Source organism: Eretmochelys imbricata, chromosome 20 (genome assembly GCF_965152235.1).
Source record: "Eretmochelys imbricata isolate rEreImb1 chromosome 20, rEreImb1.hap1, whole genome shotgun sequence".
NCBI classification, from domain to species: Eukaryota; Metazoa; Chordata; order Testudines; family Cheloniidae; genus Eretmochelys; species Eretmochelys imbricata.
Genome location: NC_135591.1, coordinates 1,041,425 through 1,057,723, shown reverse-complemented (window position 1 = coordinate 1,057,723; position 16,299 = coordinate 1,041,425). Strand labels below are relative to the sequence as shown.

General features: G+C 48.5%; 1 protein-coding gene and 1 long non-coding RNA gene across 2 annotated transcripts in view; both read right to left on the bottom strand.

The window, feature by feature from the left end:
• The window catches only part of ACVR1B (activin A receptor type 1B), a 28,367-nt gene extending 12,687 nt beyond the window's left edge, over window positions 1–15,680 (bottom strand). Inside the window, exon 1 of the mRNA XM_077838428.1 lies at window positions 15,490–15,680. Within this exon, the coding sequence (XP_077694554.1) occupies window positions 15,490–15,598 (109 nt within the window). The 5' untranslated portion in view covers window positions 15,599–15,680. The remainder of the gene's footprint in view (window positions 1–15,489) is intronic.
• LOC144277554 (uncharacterized) lies at window positions 7,356–10,518 on the bottom strand. The gene is made up of 2 exons (XR_013348461.1): window positions 10,140–10,518; window positions 7,356–7,622 (listed from the first exon to the last, which is right to left on the bottom strand). It is a non-coding gene; the product is annotated as an uncharacterized LOC144277554 (long non-coding RNA).
• Window positions 15,681–16,299: the final 619 nt, after the last annotated feature.

Below are 16,299 nucleotides of genomic sequence, written 5' to 3'. Positions count from 1 at the left end.
CTAACAAGGGGGGACTGAAAAATTGGGTCTGTTTTTCTGGTAGCATCTAATTATTAAGCCATTCCCCTCTTCATGAGTCGAGGTTCAGAAATAGCTTTTCTAATTGAATTTATTATTCATTAAAGACACTGCTGGCATATCAAGACCTGTCACTCCTTAGAATAGGTTCTGCATCAAGGCATACTACTCCACCAATTTGTTCTAAACTTGACCCAGGAGCGGGGCGAACTTGACCCAGGAGCAAGGGGGTGGGGGTGGGGTGCCACACTAGGGCTGAGAAGAGTTCTGTGCCCTTAGTTCTTCAGCCTCCATTGAGATTACAAACTAGCGTCCCAACTGTAACATGGACATCCATCCACTACCGACTAGACTGACACTCACCAGCTCATTTCACATAACAGACAACTGTTCAGTGACTTAACATGTGATTTTCCTAACCAAGATTGCATTCAGATTGGTGATAAGAGGCAAAAAGCTCTGCATCCCATTAATGTTCTCCTGAGTCAGTCAATTCTTCAGTAGCAGCTTTCTGATTTGACAGACTCTCAGGTTAAATACGTTTCTGGCTTCTTGCTGTTGATAAAGACCCCTTCACTCTTTACCCAAGCACACTCCAAAGACAGACTCTCACATCTCACCCTCCCAGCTGTCACCATTTCTCTCAAGCTGCCTGAAAAGCTGCAGCCAAATCCCCAGCCAGTGCCATGCTAGGAAACAAAAGGGAATTTAACCATGTTATGGAGAAGGGTGGGAACTGTTTCATATCATGTACTACTTTCGTCTTTCAGATCCCGTCTACCTGGAGGGATTCAGAAACATGTACATACTCGCTGCAGAGATGGTTTAAGGCAGAAAATTTAAAGTAACATTTAAAGTATCTAAATGAGAGTAGCAGTTAACTCTCCCCCACTCCAACAGCAAACTCCCCCACATCTGCTTATTTTCTCCCCCACTTTACAAATATTGTGGATGAAAAAGATCACTACACTGGACTACACTTCACTTTCTACACTCCAATGTCACCTTCCTCAAGTGTCACTGGAGCTCTCAGCCTTCGGTTATACAATCTTGGGGGGATGAACAGATTTAACAAGCCAGCCAGGTCAAGATTAGTCTCAGGGGTGGAGGAGCCTGTGGCTTGGCCCTGGGAGAGAAGGACTTTTGCAGTAACAGGGTTCCCCTGGGGATTGCAGCGAGCAGTCCAAAGGGCAGAGGAGTCTGCAGCTCGACCCTGGCAAAGAGGTGGTGACCTCGAGAAGGGCTGGCATACTAGGGGTTCTCCCTGGAAACCGTGGGGCGCTGAGAGCACACAGGCCTATGAGTCCACAACAACTTGGGAACAGCGGAGTGATGGTCTGTCACCATCTCCTTAAGAAGGACATTGTAACCCTGTGCAGAAAGAGAGGGTTGAGCGTTGGAAAGTTCACCAAAGCACAGTTCATCTTGCAGCTGGAGGAGGATGACCGCTCTAAGGAACAGATTCCTGACCCCAAATAGGGCTATAGCAGGATCTGGGAGCCGCTGGAGTGGGAGCCAGGCATCCCTAAGACTCCTGTCCCCAACCAGACGAGGGTCTTCACGATCGGGTTCCCCATCCAGGGATCGGAGACGGACGGGATTGGAGCTGAGTCCGCAGGGAACCTCGAGACTAAATTGCTGCCCCTGGTTAAGGATGGGGGGGATTTGGATGTGGATGCCACCTCACTGCCTTTGAGCAGGCTGGCTATTTGAACCAGGGGGACCCTGTGGAAAAGCCCCGGTGTCTAGCTCCCTTGCTGGGTCCCAAGGCCATAGACTCCATCAGCCAGATGGGTGGGGAGGTGGACAGGCTCCCACTCCTGGTCCCAACCTATATGTCTGTGTGGAGTCTCCTGGGGTCAGGCCCCTCGGACCTCCAGTGGGAGTGGAAGGTGATGGTCAATGGGGAGACATTCCTGGGGTGGCAAGATCCTGGGACAGAGAGAACTGTTGTCAGGCCCTGGGTGGTGCAGCCTCAGATGCTGAGGGGCTGTGTGAGGGTCCCAGGGATGAAGCCCCTCGCCCTGCCTATGGCCCGGATCCCTGTGCAGACCCAGGAGGGGTGGGGCTGGCTGGTCTTTGGGGTTCTCCAGGATATCAGCTGGGAGACCCTGTTGGGGAGTGACTGTCTCTTTGGGACAGGATTCAGGCCCCGCTCCTGTAACGGCCAAGGGTTTGAATTTGAATCCCGGGAACCAATCGGTGGAGAGGGAAATGGTCAGTGAAAATGCAGATGACCTGGCTGGCAGTGGGGAGGAGCTGCTAGGCTTGGGCTACCTGCCTGCCTGTAACCAGACCCCTGGGGCTGGGTGGAACAGAGAGATGCTCCCCGCCTCCTTGCACACCGGAGAGGGGGCTCATGCTGGCTCTGATGCAGTGAGGAAAGCAGCAAGCTCACTGCCTACCCCCACTGTGACAGCAAGGACAGCGCTGAGCAATGGGAGCTGAGACCCCAGCTGAGTGGGGGGAGACACAGGCAGGGCAGGGGATCTGTGGGGAGTGGCAAGGTGCTTGGTAAGGAAAGTTTGGATGAGCCTAGGCAGCCTGTGAGCTGATGGCTTTGTCTAGTCACCAGTGTGGGAAGGCAGGAGAGTGGAAGTTGAGTGTCCCTGTACTTACCTGTTACCTGGCTGGAGAATTGGGACAGGGAAGGAAACGTGCCTGTGTCTGTCAGGGGTATTGACTTCTCTATGGAGGGAGCTACCCTGGCCTCCAAGCAGTTGTCTGTGAACAGCCTTGTGTGCTGGGACAAGGGGAAAGAGATGCCAAGCTGGGTGTCTGGTAAAGGAGAAAGTGTGTCCAGCTCTTCTTTGTCTGTGGAGTAGACAGAAGGGGCCTTTCAGCCTGTGATGGCTGAGGGTAGTGCAGTTGTCTCAGAGCTGCTTCTGGATTCAACTGAAGCCCAGGAAGGGAAGGGTCCTAAGTGTGTGTGTGCTCGGGAGAATGGCCCTGTAACTAGGTCGCATCCAGTTAGTGTCTATGTAAAATCCCAGAGACCAGACAATTCTGGTGCTTGTATTTTGCCTGTTGCTAGTGTGTGGCTGGGAAAGGGTGCAGCAACTCTGTTTAATCAGGGTGAGATCCTAGCCAGGGCACAAGGAGAGCATAAAGGTGATTTGATTGTGTTACCTACTGAGGGTGTGGAAACCAGCAGCAAGAAGGAAGAGATTCCTGAACTTGTGTGTGGCAAAGGGAAGGAGAATGCTTCTAACCTTTTATCTCAGAAGTCTGTAAATTTGCCTGAAAGGGGATTGTGTAGGAATCTGATGGGCCAGATGTGATTCTGGATGTAAGTGAGACCCAGAAAGAGTCTGTTGTTGCTCAGGAAAGTGTTTCTTTAGAGCAAGCCCTAGGCAAAGAGGGTAAGGGCAGAATTTCCATGAGGGGTGAATTGTTGCATAGAAAAGCCCTAGGGAAAGGAATCCTCATGGAGTCTTTGCAAGCAGTTTACTGCAACTGAAGGGTGTGAAAGTGATTTAATCAAGACAGTTTCAGTTCTTAACAGCCAGAAATTTTCTGTTGTGAATGGATCCACTGACTCTCCTGAAAGATCCAGTGTGGATAGCTTTGAGAAGGTCTCAGATGGAGTGAAAGCTGTTAAGAAAGTTAAACAGTCCTATAACCAAGTGGCTGTGTTTGGCCAGCTTGCTGGGGAGACAAGGTTGTTGAGAAAGGAATGTGCTCATGCTAGTTCTGTAAGTGAACAGTATGTGGCTCAGGTCAAGAGGGGGGCTCTTAACCAAGAGAACCCGAATTGCAGGCCTCCAGACTGGAGTGCTGGGAGAAGACCCAATCCCAGTTTGACCCCCGGGAGTTTTGGGGTGGCAAAAGGGCACGGGCCGCATAAACCTTCCCACATGTGGCATGCGAGTGTTATCAACCACCCTTGACCTAAGGGAGGGCGTGAAACTGGAAGGGCCTGATGTAACTCCCACCAAGGAACGCGAGAGATGCTGGGGCATCTATGGGAACGTTGGTGGGTTCAAACTTCCCCAGGTCACCGGCTAAAGTGACCCCGCTCAGTTCGGTCTCGAAGGCGGGAGAGATGTGACAAAGCGGGACTGTTCTTAATGTTTCCCCTGAATATTGTGGGGGTGCCTCAGTTTCCCCTAGGCAGTTCTTAAGTATCTAGGGGGTGGGGTAAGGGTGTATGATCATTGCAGAGCCCTAGAGGGCAGGTGTGTGCAGGGGTCGGGACACAGAGAATGGCTGACACCCTGTTTCCTGGCACCTGATGGCCTGGCCCTTCCCCCCTGCAAGGTGAGAGCTAAAGGGTTGGAGAACAAAGGAATCTGGGTGACCTCCTGGCCCGGGACAGGGATAAAGCCCAGAGGAGGAGGGGCTGGAGGGGGAGTCAGTTTGAGGCTGGTTGGGGACATAGAGTGAAGTGCAGACATGGTTGTCTGGCTCACTGGCCCCCAAAATGGACCCAGCTGAGGGGTCCTGTTCTCTGCACCTACAAGCTCTGTTTTAGACCATGTTCCTGTCATCTAAGAAACCTTCTGTTTTACTGGCTGGCTGAGAGTCACGTCTGACTGCGAAGTTGGGGTGCAGGACCCTCTGGCTTCCCCAGGAGCCTGCCTGGACAGACTCGCTGTGGGAAGCGCACAGAGGGGCAGAGGATGCTGAATGCTCTGAGGTCAGACCCAGGAAGGTGTGTCAGCTGTGTGTCCTGCAGACAGGCTGCTCCCAAAGAGGAGACTTCCCCAGAGTCCTGACTGGCTTTGTAGGGAGCAGTTCCAGAGCATCACCTGGGGACTCCGTGACAGAAGACATCTAAGAAAATCCAGGGAGCCGCAAGAAGGATCTCTTCCTTCTGAATCAGCACTGAACCCAAAGCTCCAATGTACTGGACAAGAATGCGGAACAGGTCCTGATCACTTGTGATCATGATAATTTCATCACACATTGAGCCAATGTCGTGGCTAAACCCTAATTTGGATAATTACAGTAGAAGTCCCTCTATTTTCCCTGAAGTGCCAAAAGGCCACTGTTAATTTTCTTTTTCAAACTGTTGCTGTGAGTTATTAAACAGCTGTCATATTCCACCTCAGAGGCAGCTACAGCAATTTAGATAGAGTAAACTGGATACTGATTTTACGTGAACCAAGAGCTACACAATGTAAAATAGTACAAGAGATTGAAGACCAGTTAAATACTAAAAACAGATGATGGGAAGAAATGTCACTTCTAAGAGCACTTCATAAGTGGTAAACATAACTTAGTATTTCTGTTCTGGGTCTAGCACAGGGATATCCACAAGCCTCTTCTATATTAGGGGTGGGAAAGAGAAACTGAAGACTTAAAGACTGGACTATTCTCAGATGGGCAAGAAGCATCGTTTCTATAATCTGCTTCTGAAAGGGGACCGGCTTTTATTATAAAAAAGGCAAAATAGCAGCTAAGGTTTGGCTTGACAAAACAGACCTGAGTTCCCGATCATTTTCCACCGCTCATTAGAATACTGTCTCATTCTAAGTGAATCACTTTTGAGGACCATACTCATGCAGACCAAGGTTTGTTATTACTGGGTTGTTACAAAAACATAGTAGAGAAGAGAAAGCAGAAGGGGCACATTCCATCCTTTAGGTATCATTAAAAGGACAATTAAATATAAAATTGTTAGGAAATGCTTTCTTCACTATGTTACCAATAAGTGACTGATTAATAATGAACAGAGAATTTAAATACACTTTTCGCCATTCATGCTGTTTCTCTTTTACATTTAACTCAGCTTGGACACAGAACTAAGCCATCAAGTTTACTCTATTTCTAGTTAGTTTTGTTCCCTGGTGCTACAAGGCTGTGATGTTTGTGTTTCCAACAGCGGAGGGAAATATTTAAATAGGTCCGCTCCATTCTGACTGGAAATTAGAGCTCCTGTGGCATTTCACTTTTTAGAAGTAAAAAGGTACGCCCTAATGATGCTGGTCAAGATTTGTCCACATGCTGATTGTCCAGCTTGGCCACAAACCTCCTCACCAGAGATGGCTGTGCATTTTAGTGGCACATGACGTGAAGGGATTCTTGTGTTTACATCCTGGGAACCTTTAGAATAGAAGGAGCAGTACAAGAGTAAGGAAGTTATTTCTCAGTGAACAAAGGTACATACTTCTATTGCACCTTTCATTAGAGGACCTCAAACTTTGCAAACATTCAGCTTCACAATCCCTATGCAGCAGATGACCTTTAACTCCATTTTATAGAAAAGTAAATGGAAGCAGAATGCCCCAGACCACACAGCAAATCAGTGCCAGAACTGGGAATAGAATCTGAATTCCTACCCCCCGTTCCAAACATTATACTACTTTCCCTTCCTAAATGTCTGAATGGCTCTCCTTCTCTTTTATGAAGAAGTCCAGTACTCGCATAGACAGACACATGCAGCTACCCTAGAGCAAAATGGCCAGCTAAAACATTGTTCTTCTGCAAGTGCCCCACACTGGCCAACTATAGGAGCTGCAGCAATAACGACTCAAATGCAGTTTTCCAGGGTCTGGGCGATTGGCTGTTTTCCAGGGCCTCTGTATCGATGCCTGGAGGGAAATAGGAGAATTAAGGGATGCCAGGACAAACAGAATTACAAGGCAACTCGTGCAGTTCTAGCATTTCAAGTTCTGATTAACCAGAAGTGAAAGTTCTTCTTACATCAATAAAACCAGAAGCCAAACCCAGTATTTCTAAAAGAAAAACTACAATTCTTTCACCTTGGACAGTGTTCAAAACCCAACAGGTATTTGAAAGCTGAACACAAGCTCCTTTCATAGCAAGATTCTGAGAGCAGCTGGGGATGTTTGGGCAAGAAGAAATGACTGAATAAAAAATTTTCACACTAACAGCTATCTTTTTCTGAAGAAAAAGCTCTTATTGAGCAAAATATATAATCTACTTACAGAGAAGAATTGACTGAGCTAAAGAAAATTGACTGGACAAAAGAAAAAGTGACAGTTCACACAATTGGTGTCTTCAGTTCCACTAAAGTGCCTAAGGATGAGTTTGCATGAAAGGTGCTATAGAAGTTGGCAGTGGATTCTGTTCTACCTGTTCAGTATACTGACTTTTTGACATTCTGCTCAAAGACAAACACAACCCTAAAGAAGCTGTTTAAACAAGTGTAACATTAAGCTGCAGATCCTCAGAATGAAAGCTTTGTTCTCACTCTGAAAGATGGATCAGATCTGTATTTATGCTGAAGTGAACTGTCACAGTGATTTAATCCAAGTCTGAATGCTGGTGGTCATGACATGAATTGGAGGGGTGGGGGAGCTCCTCCAGTTCCATTCCTCATTACTTTTTTTTTTAATTGCACACGGGCAGTCAATCAACACTGCAACAGGAAGATTTAATAGAGAGTTAAGGAATCCTCCCTTTTTATTACTTGGTTTATGAAAGGAATTTTAATCAAGAGCTTTAGCAGCACTGCTGGAACTGGTGGGCTCTGTGCAACAACTCTCGTGTTCTCAGGAGGACTGAACGATCTAGGCAGAAACACCACCACTCTTGAGACAGAAAGATGGCAGATGATACCAGGCTGGGAGAGGCTGCAAGCACTTCAGAGGACAGGATTAGAATTCAAAATGATCTTGACAAACTGGAGAAATGGTCTGAAATAAACAAGATGAAATTCAATAAGGACAAATGCAAAATACCACACTTAGAAAGGAATAATCAATTCCACAAACACAAAATGGGAAATGACTGCCTAGGAAGGAATACTACAGAAAAGGATCTGAGGGTTAGAAAGATCAGAAACTAAATGGGAGTTGTCAATGTAATACTGTAGCAAAAAAATCAAACATCGTTTTGGGATGTATCAGCAGGAAGTTGTAAGCAAGACAAGAATTCTTCCTCTCTACCCAGTGCTGATAAGGCCTCAACTGGAGTACTGTGTGCAGCACTGGGCACCACATTTCAGGAAAGATGTGGACACTTTTTTGGAGAAAGTCCAAAAGGAGAGCAAGAACAATGATTAAAGGTCTAGAAAACATGACCTACAAGGAAAGAGTGAAAAAATTGGGCTTGTTTAGCCTGGAGAAGAGGAAGAGGGGGGACACAACAGTCTTCAAGTACATCAGGGATCTCAAACTCAAATCACCATGTGGGCCACATGAGGACTAGTACATTGGCCCGAGGGCTGCATCGCTGACACTGTTTCATACAAAGATACAAAAGACCCCTGCCCCTTCCCTGAGGCCCCACTCCTTCCCAACCCCTCCCTGTCCCTATTCCCACCCCTTCCCCAAATCCCCACCCCGCCTCTTCTCCACCTCTTTCCTTGAGCACACCATGTCCCCGCTCCTCCCCGCGGAAAGTCCTAAACACCATCAAACAGCTGTTTGGCAGCAGGAAGCACTGGGAGGTAGGCAGGCAGAGGAGTGGGGACGCAGTGCGCTTGGGGGGGGTGAAGGCGGGGGAGCTATGGAGGGCCACAGGAAATAACTCCGTGGGCCACGTGTTTGAAACCCATGAAGTACAAAAAAGGTTATAAAAGAAAAAAGAGGGTGATAAGTTGTTCTTGTCCTGTCTTCAGTGGATAAGTAGTAATGGGCTTAAACCGCAGCAAGGCAGATTTAGGTTAGACATTAGGAAAAACTTGATGACTGTAAGGGTAGTTTAGCACTGGAACAAAATACCTAGGGAATCTCAATCACTGGAGGTTTTCAAGAACAGGTCAGACAAACACCTGGCAGGGATGGTCTAGATAATGCTTAGTCCTATCTCAGCAAAAGGACTGAACTAGATGACCTAAGATCCCTTTGAGTCCTACACTTCTTTGATTTTATGGGCAGCAGCAGTGCCATCCCTGGTATTGGCAGGATTGTTTTGTCAATCCTGCCAACAGGTCTACTCTACTCTTTTTTGCTAATGTAGTTCCACCAAGGAGAGGGCTAGTGTAGACAAGGCTCTTGCAGCATTTTAATAAGGATAGGTTTCAGAGTAGCAACCGTGTTAGTCTGTATTCGCAAACACCCATTTTTTCATGTTCTGTGTGTGTATAAATCTCCTCACTGTATTTTCCACTGAATGCATCCGATGAAGTGAGCTGTAGCTCACGAAAGCTTATGCTCAAATTGGTTAGTCTCTAAGGTGCCACTAGTACTCCTTTTGTTTTAATAAGGATGTCAATTCTCAGACCGTATCTACATAACACGAGGGCTAACACACCAGCAATCACTGAAACCTTATCTACTCTAGAATGCCTACTAAAAGAATTAAGCCTCACAGTATCTGTATGAGGTAAGCAGGCCTTTACTATCACGGGTTCCCACCCACTCCAGCAAACTGAAGCACACAGGCTAAAGTCGACCTGCAAAGAAAACAAAGGTTTGTGCCCTCTGCTGCTTCTTTATATTTTATGATGGAGAGGCATGTATGCACGCATGCACATCAGAGAAAGAAATAAGTGCCTTTCAGGCCTTCACTATACACTACAATGAAACAAAAATTGGACACAGAATCAATGTGTCACTTGTAACTGACTTGCCCAAGGTCAGTGAGTCCACTGCAGAACTAGGAACAGAATCCATCTTTCCTGTCTGTCAGTCCCATGCACAAATTGCAAGACACCCATCTGTGTCATGCATGGGGCAGGATGACAGTGGCCTCAAGTCTAGTGGCTGTTCAAGGACACAATGAGGGTTTCATTCTCAAAACATAAGGACAAGGGATACTCAAGACTAATCTAATAGATTGCAAAATTTGACTACACTTTGCTAAAACCCAGTGTTCAAATCAATGAGACAATTATGCCAGATAAAATTTTGGTCACTTTGTCATCGAGTTGGCCAGACCTTGTTAAAGTTATCCAACAACTAGGCAGAAGACACTTTGTTGTTTTAAATTTAAGAGTACAGAAAATCAGTCTAAAAATCAAGCTCATGTTCATGCTAGCTCCTGATACATCCCACTACTTTCATCCTGACACTGAAACTCTTTGCCCAGAGCAGGCGGCATTACCAAGTCCAAGTTCTAGAGTCTGGTAGGTACAGAATGCTGCTGCTCACCCCCTCTCACATACTATGAAACAGCAGCACATCACGCCACCTCACTTGTTCCACATTAGAACTCAATTCTGAAACAAATTTTTTTTAAACCCATCCATTCCAGCCTACTTCACAGACCTTGTTTCTTTACTCTTCCAGCAAGTGTGTGGTAGAACAGAGGACGCAATCATGACAGGATTGGTGCAAGAGCCTTCTCTTCTGTTGATGCCACCATTTGGAACAGCCTTCCTACATCCTGGTGCCTCATCAACTTTCCATCTACTTCCAGATCTCACCTGCAAATGTCTCTTGTCCCTTTCCATTGTTTCTTAAATCTGCTTTCCAATTGCTATTAATTTTACATTTTACTTTGTAACTACTAGTTAATGCTGAAATAATTTTCTGGATAATATGAAAAATTCTGTAGAAACTAGACCTTACACCAAGTTAGAAATAAAAGTGGCCAACAAAAAAACTGGGTGCATACACCCACCAGAAGCTGGCTACAGTACTCTGACAGAGGCTGAATTGGATATTAAAGCAATACTACTGAACAGAAAACATACAGGGGAAAAATGCAGTTGGCATGCACTTTCTATTACAGCGACCAGTTGTCACTGTGCAGTACCAAACTCTATTACACAAAGTGACCGCCTCTGAGTGGACTGACTTATTTCAATTCACTTCAATTCATTGCTATTTGAATACATTTAATGTTAATTAAAATAAGTCCTGATGTCTCTGATTGCTGCTCTTCAAGTCAGAAAACAAATGCTGGAGCTGTGTTCCCACCCCCACTCAAGCCTTGACACCTGTTTAAACTTACTGTTCTCATAACAAATTTTAAAGTAAAATTTAATGTAAAATTAGTCAATGAAGCCCAAATCCATGCTTCAGTATTAGGAAAAAGAAAAGGAGTACTTGTGGCACCTTAGAGACTAACCAATTTATTTGAGCATAAGCTTTCGTGAGCTACAGCTCACTTCATCGGATGCATACTGTGGAAAGCGTAGAAGATCTTTTTATACACACAAAGCATGAAAAAATGCTTTGTGTGTATAAAAAGATCTTCATCGGATGCATACTGTGGAAAATGCAGAAGTGAGCTGCAGCTCACAAAAGCTTATGCTCAAATAAATTGGTTAGTCTCTAATGTGCCACAAGTACTCCTTTTCTTTTTGCGAATACAAACACAGCTGTTACTCTGAAACCAGTATTAGGAAAGCTTCTTCTAAAAGTCAGTTCTATAGCAAAAAGCAAAGATGTTCATCAGTCACTGACAGTTCTTAGGGCCCAAGCTCTGACAGTTATTGATGTGATATACTAAAAAATATTGTTTATCATTGTTGCCTAAGCCTCTGGGTCTACTTACAAGCATATGTCTTTTGTGAGTCTAAATAACAAGGTTATTCCTGAAATAAATAGGACCAAAGAGCCATCCTACCACTGCACATCTACCCACACTCCATGACCTGACTTACAATATTCACTATTAGTGGGGGTTTCATCACAGAAATTCCCCCATCACAGCTTACTCCATTGGAATCCACAAACAAAAGAGAACTTAATTGAATTGTTTCACTCTGATAACTACTCCCTGGACACATGGAGAGAAACCATTCCCACTAGTTGACACCCTGTGAACTTTGTTTGCTATTACACAACTGACGTTTCACTTTACTCCTTTCGCAATAATGGTTTCCGGTGCATCCACTGCTGGCAACAGATTTCGTACCTACAGAAAAAAAAAAGGTCTGAGTCGTCTGGCCAAGTGGTTTAAGAGAGTTCATGAATGCCAGTTGGCCAGTTTTTAATTTCCAGTTATAAAAAAAAAATCTTTCTTGGAAAGTTCTAAAATATGAATTATGTACTATTCAGAGCTAATCTGATTTAATTGGGTAAATATATATTTTAAGCAGGTGTTAGTCACAGGATCTACCTGTGGAAGACAGTTCACTGCAAAACATTTTAGTGCTTTAAAGGAAACAAACAAAAAATCCCACATAACGCTACACTACAGCGATAACCAGGAGGGAGAAGGAGGGCGTTTTTTGTAAGTCTTATTTACTAATGCAAATAGCACTTTACATCTTCAAAATGCTGTGTGAACTAGGATCTTTTTACAATGCACAATGAAACAGGAAGCTGTTCGACTGTCAAGTAAAACACATATAGGGTGCAACGGAAAGCTTCTGAGACCTTGTTTGTTAAGGCACATGGAGTTTACATAATGGCTTCTTAAGCAGCAAACAGATTCTACACTCCCCACCATTTCTTATTCCACCCAGAAAGACTGTCTCCTATAACCTATTTGCACTGTTCTACAGAATTAGTTGCTTGTTCACATAACTATCCTTCCACAAACACCAGGACCTACTCTCACCTTCTTCCCTGTCCACAAGACCATACTGCACTGACACCTTTCACACACAGTGTGAATGAAAACACAAAAGATGCTTAATGGAAACATTAGCCAGCTATAGAAAGTACAATATCAAAGCTACAGATAATCAGCTTAATTTCCACAAAACACAGGAAGTCAATTATCAATTTCCTGTTTATTTTTATATACACAAACTTTATGCAAGATGAAGATTTCAGAACAGAACTGAGAGGGGAACCTCACCTAGATCTTTGATGGCTTTCAAAAGGGGTGGCTGATGCAAATTTCTAAGGCTATGTCATTCAGAGTTTTAAAAAAAAAATCATATACCTATTCTCTACCCAAATGCATCTATATTAACAGCAATTTCATTAGAAATGTCAAATATATTATCTGCTGCTTCCCAGGTTAGCAACACATATCTGAGCCAGTAAAGACACAAAGTTTTACAATCTGACATAGGCAAAATGAGCTGTGGGTCTCAATTCTCATTGGACACCTGTTCAAATTACACAAGCAGCTATCCCTATTAACAAAAAGAAAAGGAGTACTTGTGGCACCTTAGAGACTAACCAATTTATTTGAGCATAAGCTTTCGGAGCTACAGCTCACTTCATCGGATGCATACTCTATCCCTATTAACATTCTCGTGGGCAATTTTCCAGAGGCCAAGGACTGAATGGGCCATGAAGAAGCAGCTACCCTCTGCCCCAAGCTTAGAGGCATCCAGGGCTGAGGCAGATTGGTAGGAAAGCTAGACCGACACTTAACTCAGTGAATAAACAGAAGGAAGACATCAGTCTTCAGCCTAGTCAAGCTGATGCCTTTCACCAGCACAAGTTTCAGTTTGTTTATTTTTTAAAATCAAAGCAGCAGCACTTGGCCTTAAGTACAAGGATCCCCAACAGTTAAAAGAAGCAGTAACAACTGATAAGACCTCCAGCCCCATAGTGGACATTTACAAATGTTGTAGTACTGAAAGCGGTTTGGAAGCTTCTGGCCCCCTCTTCAAAGGTACTACTTCTCCTACAATTACTGGGAGCTGGTACCCAGGAGTGTGAGGCTTTGGAGAGGAGCCATTTTAAAATATAATTCAAGGGAAATAATATTAAAACCTCTCATTTTAATTCCTAACAAAATAAAGATGCTGTGCACCTTCATTTGCATAACAATCAGACCACCCCACACACTCTGCACAGATGCTAGAGGAACATGGTGGTACTCCCAGATACCAGCACCCCTCTCTCTCTTCATGCATCAATCCTGATGGGTCACCACACGGACTCTATAACCCAAGGCAACACAATCCCTAGAAATTCCATAGATCAAAGACAGAGACAATTCTGAGACACCACTAGCCAACAATATGAGGTAGAAGGAGTCTCCTACCCACAAACATCTGTCCACTGAGGACAAGAGAACCCATCCCCTGCACAGCTCCCCCAATTCCCCAACTCTCTAAGAGAGGGTAATCCCGCTGGTGAAGCATTTTTCCACACCCTGAATGAAGATTACCATGGGAGATTAGGGGGGCTGAGTCCTATAAATCTTCATTTCCCTTCTATTCTTCCTGAGACACAAAAGGAGCACTCCAAACCTCCCCACCACAAAGAGGGGAACCTATACCTTCACGGAAGGTCCCCCAATACACACACAAACCCCGTGTCACATCCAATTCCCCTATCACCTACCCAGGCCACGCAGCTCCCCAAATTGCCCCTTGCAAAGTACCCTCAGTCCCCACCGCCCATCAGTCTCCTGCCAGCCTCCCGAAGAGCGGGCTCCAGAGTCTGCGCCTAGAGCTGCACCTCCCTAACCGCCATGAGAATTGGGCTCCCTCCACTCAATACTGGATCTACCCAGCCGCTCTGTCCTATCCCCACCTCTCCCCTGCGAAAGCTGAGCCAGGGTCCGCAATCCCTTCCTCACACAGACATGCCCCCCCCCCCCGAGGCGACACCAACCCCCCTCCCCCCCATCCCATCCCCCCCCTGCCGGAGGCGACACCAACCCCCCTCCCCCCCATCCCATCCCATCCCCCCCCTGCCGGAGGCGACACCAACCCCCTTCCCCCCTTTCCATCCCCCCCCCCGCCGGAGGCGACACCAACCCCCCTCCCCCCATCCCATCCCCCCCCCCCCGCCGGAGGCGACACCAACCCCCCTCCCCCCATCCCATCCCCCCCCCGCCGGAGGCGACACCAACCCCCTTCCCCCCATCCCATCCCCCCCCCCGCCGGAGGCGACACCAACCCCCCTCCCCCCATCCCATCCCCCCCCCGCCGGAGGCGACACCAACCCCCTTCCCCCCATCCCATCCCCCCCCCCGCCGGAGGCGACACCAACCCCCTTCCCCCCATCCCATCCCCCCCCCCCCGCCGGAGGCGACACCAACCCCCTTCCCCCCATCCCATCCCATCCCCCCCCCCCCCGCAAGAGGCGACACCAACCCCCTTCCCCCCATCCCATCCCATCCCCCCCCCGCGGGAGGCAACACCAACCCCCTTCCCCCCATCCCATCCCATCCCCCCCCCCGCGGGAGGCAACACCAACCCCCCTTCCCCCCATCCCATCCCATCCCCCCCCCCGCGGGAGGCAACACCAACCCCCCTTCCCCCCATCCCATCCCATCCCCCCCCCCGCGGGAGGCAACACCAACCCCCCTTCCCCCCATCCCATCCCATCCCCCCCCCGCGGGAGGCAACACCAACCCCCCTTCCCCCCATCCCATCCCATCCCCCCCCCCCCCGCGGGAGGCAACACCAACCCCCTCCCCCCATCCCATCCCATCCCCCCCCCCCCCGCGGGAGGCAACACCAACCCCCTCCCCCCATCCCATCCCCCCCGAGGCGGCACAGACCCCCTTCCTTCCCCACCGCCCCCCTCCGTCCCACCCCCCCAGGCAACACCTTCCTCAGTTCCCAGCCCCGCAACCCAGCAGCCCCGCCAGCAAAACGCGCGCCGCGCCGCTCCCTCAAGCGCCCGGCGGAAGGGGCCCCCCCAGGGACGAGCCCGGCCCCCCCGCCAGAGGGGCCCCCCGCCCTCCAGCCCCCGGCGCGCGCCGCGGGGGGGCGCCCCCCCGGCCCGAGCCCGGCCCCGCACTCACCCCGGGCTCCCCCGGGCCCGCCCAGCAGCAGCAGCAGGAGCAGCGCGAGCGCGGCCGCCGGCAGCGGGGCGCGCGGGAAGGGGCAGGCAGCGCGAGCCGACTCCGCCATAGCAACCGCCGCAGCCTCGCTCCCGTCCGGGCCCGGCCAGCGCGAGACACCGAGCGCGAGCGAGCAGCGCCGCCGGGGCCGCCGGGCCTTAAAGGGGAGGGGCGGAGGGCGGGGCCGCGTCCTTAAAGGGGGGGGCGGGGAAAGCCGCTGTCCGCCGACACGAAAGAGAGCACGGCTAGGGCAAGGGCCTGAGGGCGGAATGAGCGTACCGGGCGTGTGCGCGTGCGCCATGGGCGTGCAAAGGCACATGGGGTGCCCAAGGGCGCGCAATGTGTAGGAAACGTACGAGGGGCAACAGTGGGGGGTGTGTGTGTAAATGGATAGAGCACTTGGGGCTGCGGGTGTGAAGATGGACATTGAGGCCCTGGGTGTGCAAATGTGCACGAGAGCGTGTGTTCAGATGCACATGGGTGTGCAAATGAATATGGGGGCATGGTTTAGGCAGATGACATGGAACGAATGTGCAGTGGGTGTGCAAATGGACATGGGGGGCCGTGTGTGCAAATGGTGTACAATGGTTGTGCAAATGCATGCTGGGGCAATGTGTGTGCCACGTGTATGCAGTGCTCCCCGTGGAGAGCCAGTGTCCTGCCACATGATGTGCCGTGTGTAGGGTGGACGTGCAGGAGAAGCCAGCACCGTTCTGCGTGCATGGAGTAGTGTGCAGTCTTTGAGCAATGCACGGTGGGTGTTACGTACTA